At 41.3% G+C, this 15559-nt stretch overlaps 1 protein-coding gene across 5 annotated transcripts in view; it reads left to right on the forward strand.

Moving 5' to 3' along the window:
• Positions 1 to 15559, forward strand: part of LOC137383847 (ladinin-1-like) — a 143117-nt gene that overhangs the window by 86660 nt on the left and 40898 nt on the right. For 4 of the 5 annotated variants that reach the window (XM_068057147.1, XM_068057149.1, XM_068057150.1 and 1 more), the window contains one exon: positions 11998 to 12110. In XM_068057147.1, coding sequence (XP_067913248.1) covers positions 11998 to 12110 — 113 coding nt within the window. The remainder of the gene's footprint in view (positions 1 to 11997; positions 12111 to 15559) is intronic. The other variant, XM_068057148.1, reaches the window with a different exon arrangement.

The following is a 15559-nucleotide window of genomic DNA, read 5'->3' on the forward strand; positions in this document are numbered from 1 at the left end:
CCCCAGTTGTTTCCTCAACATTTTGTTCCAGAAAACTCTCTCGAATGTGTTCCATGAACTTGTCCTCCAAGCAACTTTGGCCAATTTGGTTTGTCTAGATTATATGAAGATTCAAGTCCGCTATGATTATTGCATTACCCTTGTTACATGTTCCTTTAATTGCCTGCTTTATAATCTGTCCAACACTATGATTACTGTTCAGGGGACTATAAACTACTTCCATTAATGTTTTCCACTCTTTGTTATTTATTAGCTCCACCCAAACTGATATTACATCCTGATTTTCTGGGCTAAGATCTTTTCGCCCTACTGCCTAAGTATCATCCATTATTATTAGTGCTACCCCGCCTTGTATTCCATTTTGGCTATCTTTTATAAAAGTCAAGTACACTGGAATATTTAGTTCTCAACCATGGTCATCATGCAGCCACATCTCACGTAGCGTTTAGATGAAATCCGTGTATCTTCATGCCCATTAATTCCTCTATCTTGTTATGAATACTTGTTTGTATTCAGAGATAGCACCTTTAATTTTAACTTTCTACTACTTTTCCCTGATGTGACCTTACTCACTGTTCTGTCCCTTGCTAACACAATCTGCTCGATCTTACTCGTGTTGCTGCTCTGCTCTGCAGGCTTCACTTATCTTTTCGGTCGTATCAATTTACCCTTATCTGAACCCTCCCTCCCTTCCCCCTTACTAGTTTAAAGCCCTATCAACTGCCCTAGTTTTTTGATTTGCCAGGACACTGGTCACAGCCCAGTTTAAGTGGAGTTCATCCAATGGAACAGCTCTCTCTTTTCCTGGTACTGGTGCCAGTGCCCCATCTGTTGAAACCCTTGCCTCCCATGCCACTCTTTCAGCCATGCATTTAAGCGTCTAATCTCTTTGTCCCTTTGCTAATTTGCACGAAGCTCACAAAATCCATAGATCTTTACCTTTTGAGGTTCTGTACTTTAATTTGTACCCTAGCTCCTCAAACTCCCTGAGCAGGACCTCATTTCTAGTTCTGCCTGGGTCATTAGTTCCTGCATATACCACAACAACTGGATCCTCCCCTGCCTTCCCCAATTCTTCTTCAGCTGTGAGGAGAGGTCCTTATCCCTGGCACTGGGCAGGGACCATAGCCTTTAGGACTCCCAATCGCGGCTGCACAGAACACTGTTCATTCTCCTGACTATATTATTCCTTACTATTATCGTATTCCTTTTCAATACCCCTGCTTGACTGGCCTCTTGTACCATAGTGCCATGGTCAGTTTTCCCATCCTCCTTGCAGTCTGTCTTCTCATCCACACTAGTAGTACGCACTTGTTCGGCAATGGCAAAGGTTCAAGCTCCTCCACTCTTGCATCTGCACTCCCCTTACCTGCTTGAGTCACAATCACATCCTACTGTTCCTGACCACTAATCAGATCTAAATCAGTATATAACCTAAGGTATGTGACTGCCTTCTGGGTCAAAATGTCCAGGTTACTTTCTCCCTCCCTGATGCATCAGTCTGTACCTTGGACACCAGTTCAATAACTCTGAGCTGAAGTTCCTCAAGTTGCAGACACTGCAGATGTGGTTTCCTGGAATCATGCTGCTTTCCACAAACTCCCACATGCTGTAGATACAGCACACCTCCTACACTGTCATCTCTAACCTTGTTTTATATAATTAATTAAAGTTTTAAGCAATTAAATCACTTGGTTTATTTTTTAGTATTTTAACAATGAATTACTTTAAGTAGTTGAAATTATTAATTTAATAATGTCATAGTAACAGATTATTAGTAACAGGTTCCTAGTTTTAAATGCTTACTGCCTTAAACTTGCACAAACAACTGCATCAAATTCCCACTCTCACAAATTGTCACCTTCCCACTCTGTTTACAGTGCACTTCATTCACGTTGTCATCTCTGGTTATGCTCTGCACTTCAGCTCTCAATATGTCAGAATGTAGTTTAGTTTAGTTTGGAGATACAGCACTGAAACAGGCCCTTCGGCCCACCGAGTCTGTGCCGACCATCAACCACCCATTTATGCTAATCCTACACTAATCCCATATTCCTACCACTTCCCCACCTGTCCCTATATTTCACTACCACCTACCTATACTAGGGGCAATTTATAATGGCCAATTTACCTATCAACCTGCAAGTCTTTGGCTTGTGGGAGGAAACCGGAGCACCCGGAGAAAACCCACGCAGACACAGGGAGAACTTGCAAACTCCACACAGGCAGTCCCCAGAATTGAACCCGGGTCGCTGGAGCTGTGAGGCTGCAGTGCTAACCACTGCGCCACTGTGCCGCCCAATACTTAATTTACGATTTAAATACCAACCAGGGTCCTGTGATGTTATTGCAAAAATACTGCAGATACTGGAAATCTGCAACAAAAGCAGAAAATGCTGGAAATAGTCTGCAGGTCAGCATCATTTGGAAAAAGAGAAACAGAGTTAATGTTCCAAGTTGATGACCTTTCATCAGAAATGAAAAAAAATAGGGATGTAACAGGTTTTATGCAAGCACAAAGGTAAAAAGGGAGAATCTAAGAACATAAGAAATAGGAGCAGGAGTTCGCCATTCGGCCCCTCGAGCCTGCTCCACCATTCAATAAGATCATGGTTGATCTGATTGTGACATTATCTCCACTTTCCAGCCTGCTCCCCATAACCCTTGACTCCTTTGTAGATAAAAAATCTGTCTAACTCAGCCTTGAATGTATTAAATGACCCAGCCTCTACTGCTCTCCGGGGAAAAGAATTCCAAACACTAATGATGCATGAGAGAAGAAATTTCTCCTCATCTCTGCCTTAAAAGGAAGACCCCTTAATTTGAAACTGTGCCCCCTAATTCTAGATTTCCCCATGAGGGGAAACATCCTCCCAGTATCAATCCTGTTTCGTCCTCTATAAGTGTCTTATATGTTTCAATAAGATTGTCTCAATCTTCTAAATTCCAACCTGCTCAGCCTTTCCTCACAAGACAACTCCTTCATCCCAGGAATCAGTCTCGTGAACCTTCTCTGCACTGCTTCCAATGCAAGTATATCCCTCCTTAAATAAGGTCATCAAAACTACTCAAGGTGCGGTCTCACCGATGCCCTGTACAGCTTGTTATAACTGAGGCAGGTGGAGTGCACTGTTAATTCAGTCCCACTTCTCCACAGGTCACAAAATAGTTATTAAAAATTTCCCCATTTACGAATACAGTTAATCATATACTCTATTTTTCCCATAATAGATCACACTAACCCAGGTTTCTTTTCTGAACAAATAAAACCAGTCTTAACTAGCAATGAAGTTTAAAAACAATATCTCACAGATCAAATTTTTAAAAATCCAACATTTCTACCTTAACCAAATTTTTTAATTCCCTTTTTACCTTAGCCCCTTCACATTCACACACACAAATATATATTTACACCAGTTAACTGGAAAAAAAAATGTTGAAGGATTTTTAGATCAGAGCTCTATTACAGACAAAAAAAACTTGGGCAGATCACCTGCCCACCCCTGAAGAAAATAGCTGATGAGACACACTGCACCAAACTGACACACAGTCCAACCTCCAAGCACATGCAGACAAGTCACTAGAATTTTCCAGAATAGTTCTCTTCAGGCGGCGTTGAAAAGTAATTTAGCAGGCCTTTCTCAAATACAGGAAACAAGATGAATCGACACAGTGGACATCACAGAAACTTTTAGGGAACTGCGGGAAAGCGAGCTAGGTTGTAGTCTTCTTTGGAATTCTTCTTTTTTTCTGTCCTTTTTTTGACACTTCAGCAGCACTTGACTCTTATCTCCTTCCAGAAGGTAAAACTACACACACACACACTGACCAATAATGCCAGAAAACTTGTCAGTTTTACTGCCCATCCCAGGTGTTCTCTGTTACTACTGGGCTTGTCCAATCAAAGAAGCACTTGTCACTTTTCTGCCTCTGTTACCAGGGTTTCTGCTCATCTCTAACCTGAGCCGTGTGACAACCAGCACCATTTCTGCCAATCTGGCTCCCTCAGTCCTCTTGATGGCTTCCTTTTAAAAAGAAAATTTGGTCCAACATTTATTCAGCTTAACCATAAATTCCTTAAAAATATTTTTTACAACAAAGAATCACTTTCATAACAGGCTGTAGCAAGGCTTTCCTACTTGTATACTTCATCCCCCTTGCAATAAAGGCCCACATTCCATTTGCCTTCCTAATTACTTGCTGTACCTGCATGCTAACTTTTTGTGATTCATGTACAAGGACACCCAAGTCCCTCTGTACTGCAGTATTCTGCAGACTCTCTCCATGTAAATAATATTCTGCTTTTCTATTCTTCCCAGCAAAGTGGACAACCTCACCTTTTCCCACATTATACTTCATCTGCCATTTTTTTCCCCACTCACTTCACCTATCTATATCCCTTTGCAGACATTTTGTTTATTCCTCACAACTTGCTTTCCTACCTATCTTTGTATCATTAACAAATTTGGCTACAATACAGTTGGTCCCTACATCCAAGTCATTGATATAGATGGTAAATAGTTAAGGCCCCAGCACTGATCCCTGTAGCACTCGACTAGTTAGAATTTGCCATTCTGAAAATGACCCGTTAATCCCAACTCTCTATTTCCTCTCAGTTAGCCAATCCTCTATCCATGCTAATATATCATCACCAACACTTATCTTGTCTAGTAATCTTTTATGTGGCTCCTTATTGAATGCCTTTTGGAAATCCAAAATACTACATCTACTGGTTTCCCTTTATTCACCCTGCTTGTTACATCCTCAAACAACTCTAATAAATTTGTCAAACAATACTTCCCTTTCACATAACCGTGTTGACTCTGCCTGATTTTATATTGATTTTCTAGATGTCCTGCTACTAGCTCTTTAATAATGGATTCTAAAATCTTCCCAGTGACAGACGTTTGGCTGATTGGTCTATAGTTTCCTGCTTTCTGTCTCCCTCCTTGCTTGAACTTTTGTGGTTTTCTAATCTGCTGGTGCCTTTCCAGAATCTAGCGAATTTTGGAAAATTACAAACAATGCATCCATTATATCTTCAGCCACTTCCTTTAAGACCCTCGGCTGCAGGCTATCAGAACCAGGGGACTTGTCAACCTTTAGTCCCATTAGTATTCCCATTACTTTTTTCTAGTGATCGTGATTGCTTAAAGTTCCTCCCTCCCTTTTGCCTCCTGATTTTCTGCTATTCTTCGGATGCTTTTTGTGTCTTCTAATGTGGAAACAGATACAAAATATTTGTTGAAAGTCTCTGCCATTTTCTTATTTCACATTATTAATTCCCCGGTCTCATCTTCTAAGGGGCCAAAACCTATTTTAGCTACTCTTTTCCTTTTTGGACATTTGTAGAAGCTTTAGCTATCTGTTTTCATATTTCTTGCTAGTTTTCTTTCACTCCAATTTTTCCCTCTTTTTTTAGTCATCCTTTGCTGGTTTCAAAATATTTTCTCAATCTTCTGGCCTACCACTAATCTTTGCAGCATTGTACACCTTTTCTTTCAATTCGATACCACCCTTAACTTCCTTAGTTTGCCACGGATGGTGCATCCTTCTGGTCGAATCTTTCTTCCTCAATGGAATATATCTTTGAGAATTATGAAATATCTCCTTATACGTCTGCCACTGCTCCTCTACCATCATATCTTTTAGCCTATTTTCCCAGTCTACTTTAGCCAACTCTGTCTTCATACCCTTGTAATTGCCTTTATTTAATTTTAAGACGCTAGCTATGGACCCTTATTGCTCACCCTCAAACTGAATGTGAAATTCTATCATGTTATGATCACTCTTGCCAAGAGAATCCTTTACTATGAGGACTTTAATTAACATTACCAGGTCCAAAGTAGGCTGGTTCTGGGTATGTTCTAGAACATATCATTCTAAGAAACTGTCTCATCCTCCTGGCTACCTTTGCCAATTTGAATTGTCCAATCGATGTGAAAATTAAAATCACACACAATTTTTGCCTTTCTTGCAAACCCCATTATTATTGTGCCCTACTTTGTAGCTACTGTTAGGGGACCTATAAACTACTCCCACCAGTGACTTCTTTCTTTTGCTATTTCTTATCTCCACCCAAACAGATTCTACTTCTTGATCTTCTGAGCCAAAATCATTTCTCACAATTGGACTGATCTCATCCTTTACTAACCAAGCTACCCCACCTCCTTTTCCTTTCCTCCTGTCCTTCTGAAGTGTAAAATACTCTTGAATATTCAGGTCCCAGCCTCGATCACCTTGCAACCATGTCTCTGTCATGGCTATCATATCATACTCATTCATTTCTATTTGTGCTATCAATGCAACCATCTTATTACATATGCTGTGAACATTCAGATAAAGAGCCTTTAACTCTGTCGTCTTACCATTTTTGCCTACTTTTATTTTTATATTTGTATGCTCTGTCTCTTCCTGTCACTTGTATCATTACCCTGCACTATTTCCTTGCTCTTTCTCTTTAACTTTCCAAATATCCCCTCACCTGAACCCTGCCCCACCCCACACTATTTTGTTTAAAGCCCTCTCTACTGCCCTAGTTATATGATTTGCCAGGACACTGGTCCCAGAGTGGTTCGGGTAAAGCGGGGGTGGGGGGGGGGGGGGTGAAAGAACAAAGGGGAAAGTCTATGAAAGTCTGAAAGGCAGCAGTGAGTAAATGACAAAAAAGGATGATGGTGCAAAGCAAAAGGAGGTGATGATAAGAAAATGAAAGAAAAGATGGGTCTAGAGGAGTGAAAATGACAAAAGCAGAATCATTAACTGCAACTGCTGTCCTGAGAAGAGATAGCAGTGGTTATGATCTGCCTAGAACATTATAGAATGTTGCTCCATGCAGTTGAAGGTCACTTACAGGTCTGGTTTGCTGAGTGTCAAATCTTAACCATGTTGATATGGGGAGGCTATTTACTGACAGTGCGAAAACAAAGGGACTCATTGCATGACAACTTTCTTCCACTTCCTGGCAGCCAATTAACAAAAGGCAGCAACAGAGACCTAGGACAAGTTCATCTGACAACCCCTTCTACTGCAAGAGATGAATATTTCAGCAAGACTATGAGGAGAAAAAGAAAATAGAGATATTCATGCCTTCAACTCCATGGCATGCTGATGAATATAATTCACTTAATGTCATAATTTTCAAATGCAACATTAAATTCACCCAGGATGTTTTAATGTGTCTGTTTGGTTTTAATTATAAATAATCTATATGGATAACCATCAGACCAATTTTGATGAACACTTTTATTTTGAGATACTTGGGCTGAAATACATGGTACTCAACGTTGGTGTGGATTCATAAAAACATATCACTCTCCCATTGTTCATGGGCTCCCCCCATACGCTCTACACCAATTCCTTCTCACTCCATAAGAATTTCATCCCCCAATTTGGCTTGATTCCAATTCTCCCCCTACTAACCCCCACAAATTGCACTCCCATTCTCTCCCTGCACACCACTCCCAATATTAAGTGGAGGGAGATTGCCACACAAATCATTGAATAAATATGTTTGTGAAGCAACAACAAGGTAGCTGTATAATCAATAATGCCTCAACTAAATCCCACATTTACTTCCAGCTGCTTCAATATAATATGCATTTTCTGTACACTGTTTGTCTTGAAGCTTATTTCAAGCTTGTTAGTTTTGGGCTGAGCTGAGCACACATACCTCACCTGAGTAATAATAGCTCTCTGAGTGAGCAATCTGCTTTGCTTTTTCTCAACATGGAACATAACTTGAAGAGTTGGATTTCTCACCCATTTCAAAATCTCGGAATCAGCATGTGTACTTTTGGTTCTTTACCAATTCCTGTATTTTGTTTGGTCCTCGAGGTTCTCTCATCTTGATGAATGAGCAGTTTAAAAAGGAAATAGAGCTTGACACAGCACCTGGTCAAATAAAGTTAAAACGCTGTCTGTCACTCTTGAGTTGCCTTTAACAGTGCTTTAACCATTAATAAAAATGTCAAGATTACTATCCATCAATTTAAAAACCTCTAAATTTACATTGGAAAACAGAAGATAATACAAAGATTCCAGTATGATGCAGATATTTGCAGTCACAACTATATGACCACAAGTTTAGTGTGCCTAAAGCAAGTTAGATTAGTATTACATTAGTTTAGTGTTCTATTTTTACAATGTATTTTTGTGACACATTTTGTAAACAAAAATATTATGTAAATATTGTTTTTGTGATTCCTGAAAATAACTGACAGTCAAATACATGACTGAAGGTCACCCTGTTGTCTGGGATGCAGAGTGTCTTTAGTGGCATTTGAGGGAATGAACTGGAGAGCAGATGATAGCACGAGGAACAGCTATTATATTCAAGTGCCAGTGGCAGCCAGAGCCTGAGCAGCCATACCGAGCACCTTATAGAGAATGGGAAGAGAAAATAAAAGGAGAAAAAGAGAAATAAATTTGAAAGTGCAAAGTTAAACAGAAATAAAAAGATAGCTGCCTCAACATTAACTGTGCCCCTCCCCTTCTCACAATGGGTGGGAAAGGGTCAGGTGGGGGCATTAAAGACTTAAATATGATGACCACGTCCCCAATACACTGCGCCCACCTGGTGGGGGATATTGAGGCATCTGAGTGGCCTGCAGTGATGAGGTGAACACTTAATTATCATATTTAAATTGGGCTCCCATAGTGCAAATGGGAGTCAATTTAAGATACACTGCAGCTACATTGGTTTCCCAGGACCAGGAAACCCAACCATGAAGAGAGGTGGGAACTGCCCATTCAACAAAATAAGTGCATTTCTCAGCTTTCCTTGTGCTCCAGGAGGAACAGAAATACTCCCCAAAGAGCCTCTGGCCTTCCTCCTGCCAATCGTGACCTTCCTATTCTCCCACACCATCCGCCCCCTCCCAACTGCTGACCTTGCCTCACTTCTGAATGGTGACGGCCGTCCCAAGGGTCCCCTGCTATGGCCTCCTGCCACTGGTTAGTTTTACCTACCAGCCACTGACCAAGCTGTCCATTTGGCCAGCAACCAGGTGGGAAATGGAACAAAGAAATTATAATGAGGTCCTACCGTTAAGTCTGTCAGCACCTCTGCATCCCCTGGTGTGCAGGGTTCTTTGGCCATTTTTAGCTTCACCCACACCCTTCCTACCTCCCTGTAAATATTAGGCCGATATTTTTGTTGAATTTTACTTTTATTTTCCAACAGGTGTAGTTGTTTATTTTGTAGGCAATGCGTGCATTCTCATTGACTGGTACTGTTGTGGTCTGAGGAGCAGTGGGAAAATATTTGTGATCTGGTGCCATATTTGCATTATAAGGTTAGGCGTGTGAGAAAATAGTATTAACATTAATCCAGAAAGCAGCTCCACTACAAAACCAGTATTTGTTTGGGGGAAAGAAAATGAAACCAGACAAAGCTGTCTGCAATAGCAGCATGTTTACTGTGCCACACCTTGATAACGTTTTCAGTTAATGTATTATTGTCTGTTATCAAGCTGTTAGACTTTGGCTTCTGGCATTTTCATGTTAAATTATTTTCAGCTATGTAGCAATCATCACAGCATGTCCCTCTTGCTTTCTTATAGCACGTTAAATATTTGTTTCTGTGGTCGGAATTATAATGAGCGTTCTAATGAAGGGGTACATACCCAAAAAGTTAACCTGCTCTTTCTCTTTACATATGCTGATTGACATTCTGTGTATTTCATAGAATCATACAGCACAGAAAAGAGGTCATTCAACCCATCATACCTGTGCCAGCTCCCAGAAAGAACTATCCAATTAGCCCTACTTCCCTGCTCTTTCGCCATAGCCCTGCATTTTCTGCCTTTTCAAATATATATCCAATTTCCAGACTTTGCTGTGTTACAATCAGGTGAGGAGTGGTCGAAGGGCTTCCCTCTTGTTCCTTTCCTTGTTTGACCACAACAGGTTTATTTCCTTTTTTAATGTGAATATACTTACCAATTCAGTGAGTGTTTAATTATTTACATGCTATGATCATAAAAAGAACCAATCGGACAGGTTTTATTGAGCTTAACAAAGAAAAAGGTTAACTTTATTGTACTTAAACTGATCTAAGTAAAATAATAAGCTATGTTTCAATGTTCACACACACACACACACTCGAGGTGGCCAGCTGATTCGGGATTCTCCTGGAGACAGCGAGGCAGATGATTTCCTTCACAGGGTCTCTGTCTACAGCAGTGTTAGGCCTAGGTGGTTATGGCCAGCAGGCAGGGTTTGAAACTGGTAAGGTGGACTGGAGAGAGAGAGAGAGAGGAGGGACCCCACTTGGGTCTTCTCTTGTCAGTGTCTAACTGTTTGTTTGTCTCAGTTGCTGCAGAGAAAACACCAGCTTAAACACACAGATGGTGGGCCTGTCACATGACTGTCACCCAGTGATTCAACATGATGGCTATCAGTGTGTATTCCCTCTTGCAACTTAATCAGTTCATGTCTAGGAATTCCCTTTTCTCAACGAGGGTCCCATTGTTCAAGTGATTAGGTTTGAGTGGTTTGTCTCCACCAGTTTAATGTCCCAAGTGATTGCCTTCATGTATTGTTAATGGGAGCAGGACAGGCAATTCACTCAAATTCCCCAGGTCATTGTTCTTGCTGGGACTGGGCAGACAACTCGTCTCCACCTAGATGCATTTGAATGTAGGATATAGTGATACAAATTGCGGTGGCCATCTTAGCTGCTAGCAGTCACCTTTTATCTGTTCTTTTTTTGCTTTATTAAAATTTAATTCAGGTTTCCAGCCAGTGGATTAAAAAAAATTATCATTCGGCATAGCACGTTTTCGTGAAATCTGTTTTTATTTCAGAATACCAGCATCTGAAGTTTTTATTTTTTATTCAGAACAGTAGTGAAATGATCATTTCCAACACGGGCTGTTATAAACATTCAGAAAAATCACCGACTGGGTAGTTAGTTGAATCACTGAAGGTTGAAATTGAGATATAAACTATATAATGATTTCTCTGTTTATTTCCTACAAAGCGAATAAGTAAATAGCAATGATGAGCATACATGCATATAATAGGACATTATTGTGGCTAGGTAGCTCAACTAAAGGCTGCATTGATCTTCCCTCCATCATAAATTATACTCCCACACAGTTTTAGACTGCTTAATTATCCATTGATTGCTACATTTCCTGCAAACCCAGTGAAACTAGATGGTTCGCAATAAAATGATCAATGAATAACTACAAAAGCAGAAAACATATGGATGTTAAATTAGATTTTAGAACTGATGCTACAGTGAATTTAATACCTGTCCTATGTTGTGAACAGAGATCCTGATCCACATTATTATAGACTAAATTGAAACACAATTCATAATGGGCTGGTAAGTTTTCATTTTTCCCATTGACTGACCTGTCCAATAATTGATGTTAGAGCATACAGCATATTACCTGTAAATAGCAAAGATTATGACACACCAATGCAAATGTCTCTTTAATTGTACGGGTAGGTGCACTGTCACCCATTATGTGTTGGAATGCTGTCAAAGTGATCAGTGTTTGTGTCTGTACCGCATACATGCTGCTGATTGTTGCTTAGGCAGGATGCGTATTCTGTTCAAACTGTCCACTCCTATGCAGTGCCCCTTATGGGGCAGGGAAGTGGGAAGTCTCAGAGTAAGGAGTGCTTGTCATCAGCCCTGCCCCTTCAGACATGGCTGGCCTTGTAAGGGGTGAGTGGAGGCTCTGCACCTTAAAAGGCTGAGTGCAATTTCACTACGGAAGTCAGGACCCAGTGTATCCAGGCTCCGGCCTGTAATTGAAACATTCCGCTGGAGTCCTGGGGGAACTTTGGTGAGGGACTGGAAGAATGGCCTTGGGAATTCGGCCCCTAGATGATGATTTTTATGAAATTGAACTTTTCTTAGTATGTACTGATGTACAAAAGATACCTGTAACAATATTTTGTATTTGATTACAAACATACAGCATATGTTTTAACTGGTCATCGAAATTTCTTTACATGGATGATTTTCTTACTTCTAAGCAGGAAAATGAGACCAACAACAGTGTAGCCAGTACCCAGAATCATTCCAATACGGAAAACACTTGCAGTCAATCACCTCTTAGTCCTGTACACACTACACGGGCCTTTATAAGGTAAGGATGACCTTTATTTATAGATAATTTCATATTATGCTTTGTACTTACTTAGTTTTATAATGTGGTTTCAGTACCACCCATACCTGCTACACAATAAAGATCCTTAGGTTACAAAGAAAAAAATTGTCTCATTCATTTCTTTCAAGATTACAATACTCTACTTGATTTAATTTTAATGCAGATTGGGCACATTAAGTAATTACAGATTCCAGTGTATAAATCAGCCTGCAACAACTTGCACACTTGTACAAAAAACTTAAGTTATTAGCAGATCAGGCCAGAAGATTAGTCTGTAGTTTGAACTCTGAGCGTCATAAATATTTGAATTTGAACACTAACCTGTTTTTCCTGAGAAAAGCAAGCTAGTCTAGTAGCTTAAATTCAAAAGTGGTTAGCACCGCAGCCTCACAGTTCCAGCGACCCGGGTTCAATTCCGGGTACTGCCTGTGTGGAGTTTGCAAGTTCTTCCCGTGTCTGCGTGGGTTTTCTCCGGGTGCTCCGGTTTCCTCCCACATGCCAAAAGACCTGCAGGTTGATAGGTAAATTGGCCATTAGAAATTGCCCCTAGTATAGGTAGGTGGTAGGGAAAATATAGGGACAGGTGGGGATGTGGTAGGAATATGGAATTAATGTAGTATTAGTATAAATGGGTGGTTGATGGTCGGCACAGACTCGGTGGGCCGAAGGGCCTGTTTCAGTGCTGTATCCCTAAACTAAACTAAAACTAAAACCTTTGGGAGAACTATTACCCACAATTTTATTTATCATACATCTATTAACAAGCATTAAATTATCCATTGGCAATATTACTAGCTTCCTTCCACAAACCTCCCTCGCCCTCTCTCACTCCCCACAGAAAAAAGCAACCAGTTGTTGTACAACATGAGGTGAAGTAGCTTAGTTGATTGATTGCCAGACTTGACCAGGTCTTTCACCATGACTTAGAATGTGGGAAAAAAAGGAGATGGCATGGACTTTCAAAATGTCCTGGACCAATTATTCTCTACCGTCTAATTTCACTTTATCTGAAATCTATACTTGGTCTTGGCACCCCAATTCCAGGGAAGAACAAATAGTAATATATTGTAGTATAATATTACCAATCTTCAATGGAATTTTTAACGGCCCCTGGGTGTGGGGGTGGTAGCTAGGAGGCAGAGGAAGGGCCAGTAAAATACTGGTGAACTGCACCAGGACGGCTCCCCATGCAGTCCCACTGCCGGGGATGTTTGCAGTGGTGGGAACAGCAGCAGCTCAGCAGCTGGAGGTGGGCAAACAATTTAGACAATTAAAAGCCCAATTTAGAGTCTTTTTCCCAAGCTGCCAGCATTTTGCCATTGGTGGAGCTACCCCCTCTGCTTGGGGAGTCTGTCGGCTGCAAGGAGGTGGCCTCCCTATGGTTTCCCAGCTGGGCCATCGGAGCCAGAGCTCCATAGCCCAAGGAGAGGGCTACCAGTGACAATGGCGGCCTCTGAGGCCCTGCCAATCCCGCTTCAGGGGCTTCTGCTCCAATTGCCGGTCCTGCCTGCTTTATACAGGAAAAAAAATCACTCTCTGCCACCCCTGTGAGGTTCCTCCATTTTGAGGCGCCCTGGAGTCTCCCTTGCTGCCTCAGCAGCAGCCACCTCTCTTTCTCAGTGGTGCTGCCGAGGCTACAGAGCTGCCGGCCCTCTGATTGGGCCGGCAGCATGGAAGGCCCACTCACCTTCCTTAACTGGCCGCCTCCCCACCTATTGGCTCTAGATTGCCTCCTGCTGGCAATATTGGGGGAAGAGTCCTGTTTCTCATCCGAGCGTACCAGCCAAAAATTTCCCCAACGTCGAGACCACCCCCCGGCCCCTCAATATGGGAAGATCCCCGCCCCTTGTGTTTTCTTGCGTGTTCTATCACCTTTTATCAATAACAAATTACTATGTCCACATTTATAATGGCAATTTCCTATGTAAACTTGTCACATTGTAATTGCACCTACCTGCCAATGCAGCATTGTAGATCCTCAATTTTACACCTCCCAGCTCCTCAGCCAGTACTGCAAAGATGCTCCTATGTTTCAATCAACTCTTCTTCTCTCCTTTCCAAATTGTTACATATTTTGGCATTTTACTATAAATAATAATATAAAGACAGAATATATGCCTTTAAAATGGTGATTGAATTATATCTGTCTGCTTTTGTCCAAACATTCCCAGCTTTCAATCCCTAATTCACCAGAAGACTACATTTGGGCTTTTATCCCTGTATGCAATGTCACCTGAGATTGATCAGATTTTATTGAGTCACTGTGCAGTTTATCATACAATATTTCGAAGAGCACTAGGGAGGGATTGGGTCATTTGGTAATAATTCCTGGTCCGGGAGGTATCAAACATCTTACAAATGTGGTGATGGGCCGCTTAGAATTGGGATTAACTTTTGTGGAGGTTTGGAGCCGCTTGCTTTCAGTTTCACTCTTTATTAGGGGTGATCTGGGTCTATGAGGAATGTACCTGGATTATGTGGGTTTCTCGGAATGGCTTCCAGGCTGCCTAGTTTTAACCAAGTTCTTGGTGAAATTCTCTGAAGCCTCTCTGGTTGCTACACATGGACAGATGTTGCATCTAAATGTTATGTTCCAGCTCAATGGGGAGAATACATGGTTTCATAGTCAGTAATGAAAGGTTGCATTACCCTGCATATTGCTCTATAGTAGGTAAGCCTAGCAGGCAGAGGCTTAGATCTGCAGGGATTGTGAGGCCTTCTATGCTCTCTACTGTTTTCTGGACTGTGGCTCAAAAGGATTGGATCAGGGGGCAGGATAAGAATGTGTGCAGCAGTGTGATCTTCTGACTGTAGTTCTCCTGCATTTGTCTCCCAGGAATCCATGGAAGTTGTGAACCATGCATAGGGCATAATCTCTGCATTATCTTGAGCAGGGCCTCACGTATTGTGGGGCAGGTGGTAGGCTCTTTTCATGCTTGGGGAGCTGCAGCTATCAGATATGTTTGTGGCTATTTATCTGAGCTCAGAGTAGCTGCATCTGGTTGCATCTGAATCTCATTAACCTAGGGAGGCGAAAACATCTATTTTATTATGCTTACCCTACTCAGACGCAATATTGGTTGCTTGTTCCTTCTGTCTAGGTCAGCATGTTGGCCTGGATGGATGGAAACTTTTCTTTTTACATGTCAGTGAACTTTGAGGTTACAGTTCCCCAGATGCCTTTAAAGCCAGATTGTGACCATGTAACACAATGGATTTCATGGATACATTGTGAGCGGATGTTCTTCACGACAACAACAGCAACTTATATTTATATAATGCCTTTAGCATAATAAAGCATTCCAAGGCCCTTCACAGGAGCATTGTAAAACAAAATATAATGCTGAGCCACATAAGGAGCTATGAGATCAGATGATCAAAAGCTTGGTCAAAGAGGTAGGTTTCAATAAGTGTCTTAAAAGAAGAAA

Source organism: Heterodontus francisci, chromosome 25, assembly GCF_036365525.1.
Source record: "Heterodontus francisci isolate sHetFra1 chromosome 25, sHetFra1.hap1, whole genome shotgun sequence".
Taxonomy (NCBI): Eukaryota; Metazoa; Chordata; class Chondrichthyes; order Heterodontiformes; family Heterodontidae; genus Heterodontus; species Heterodontus francisci.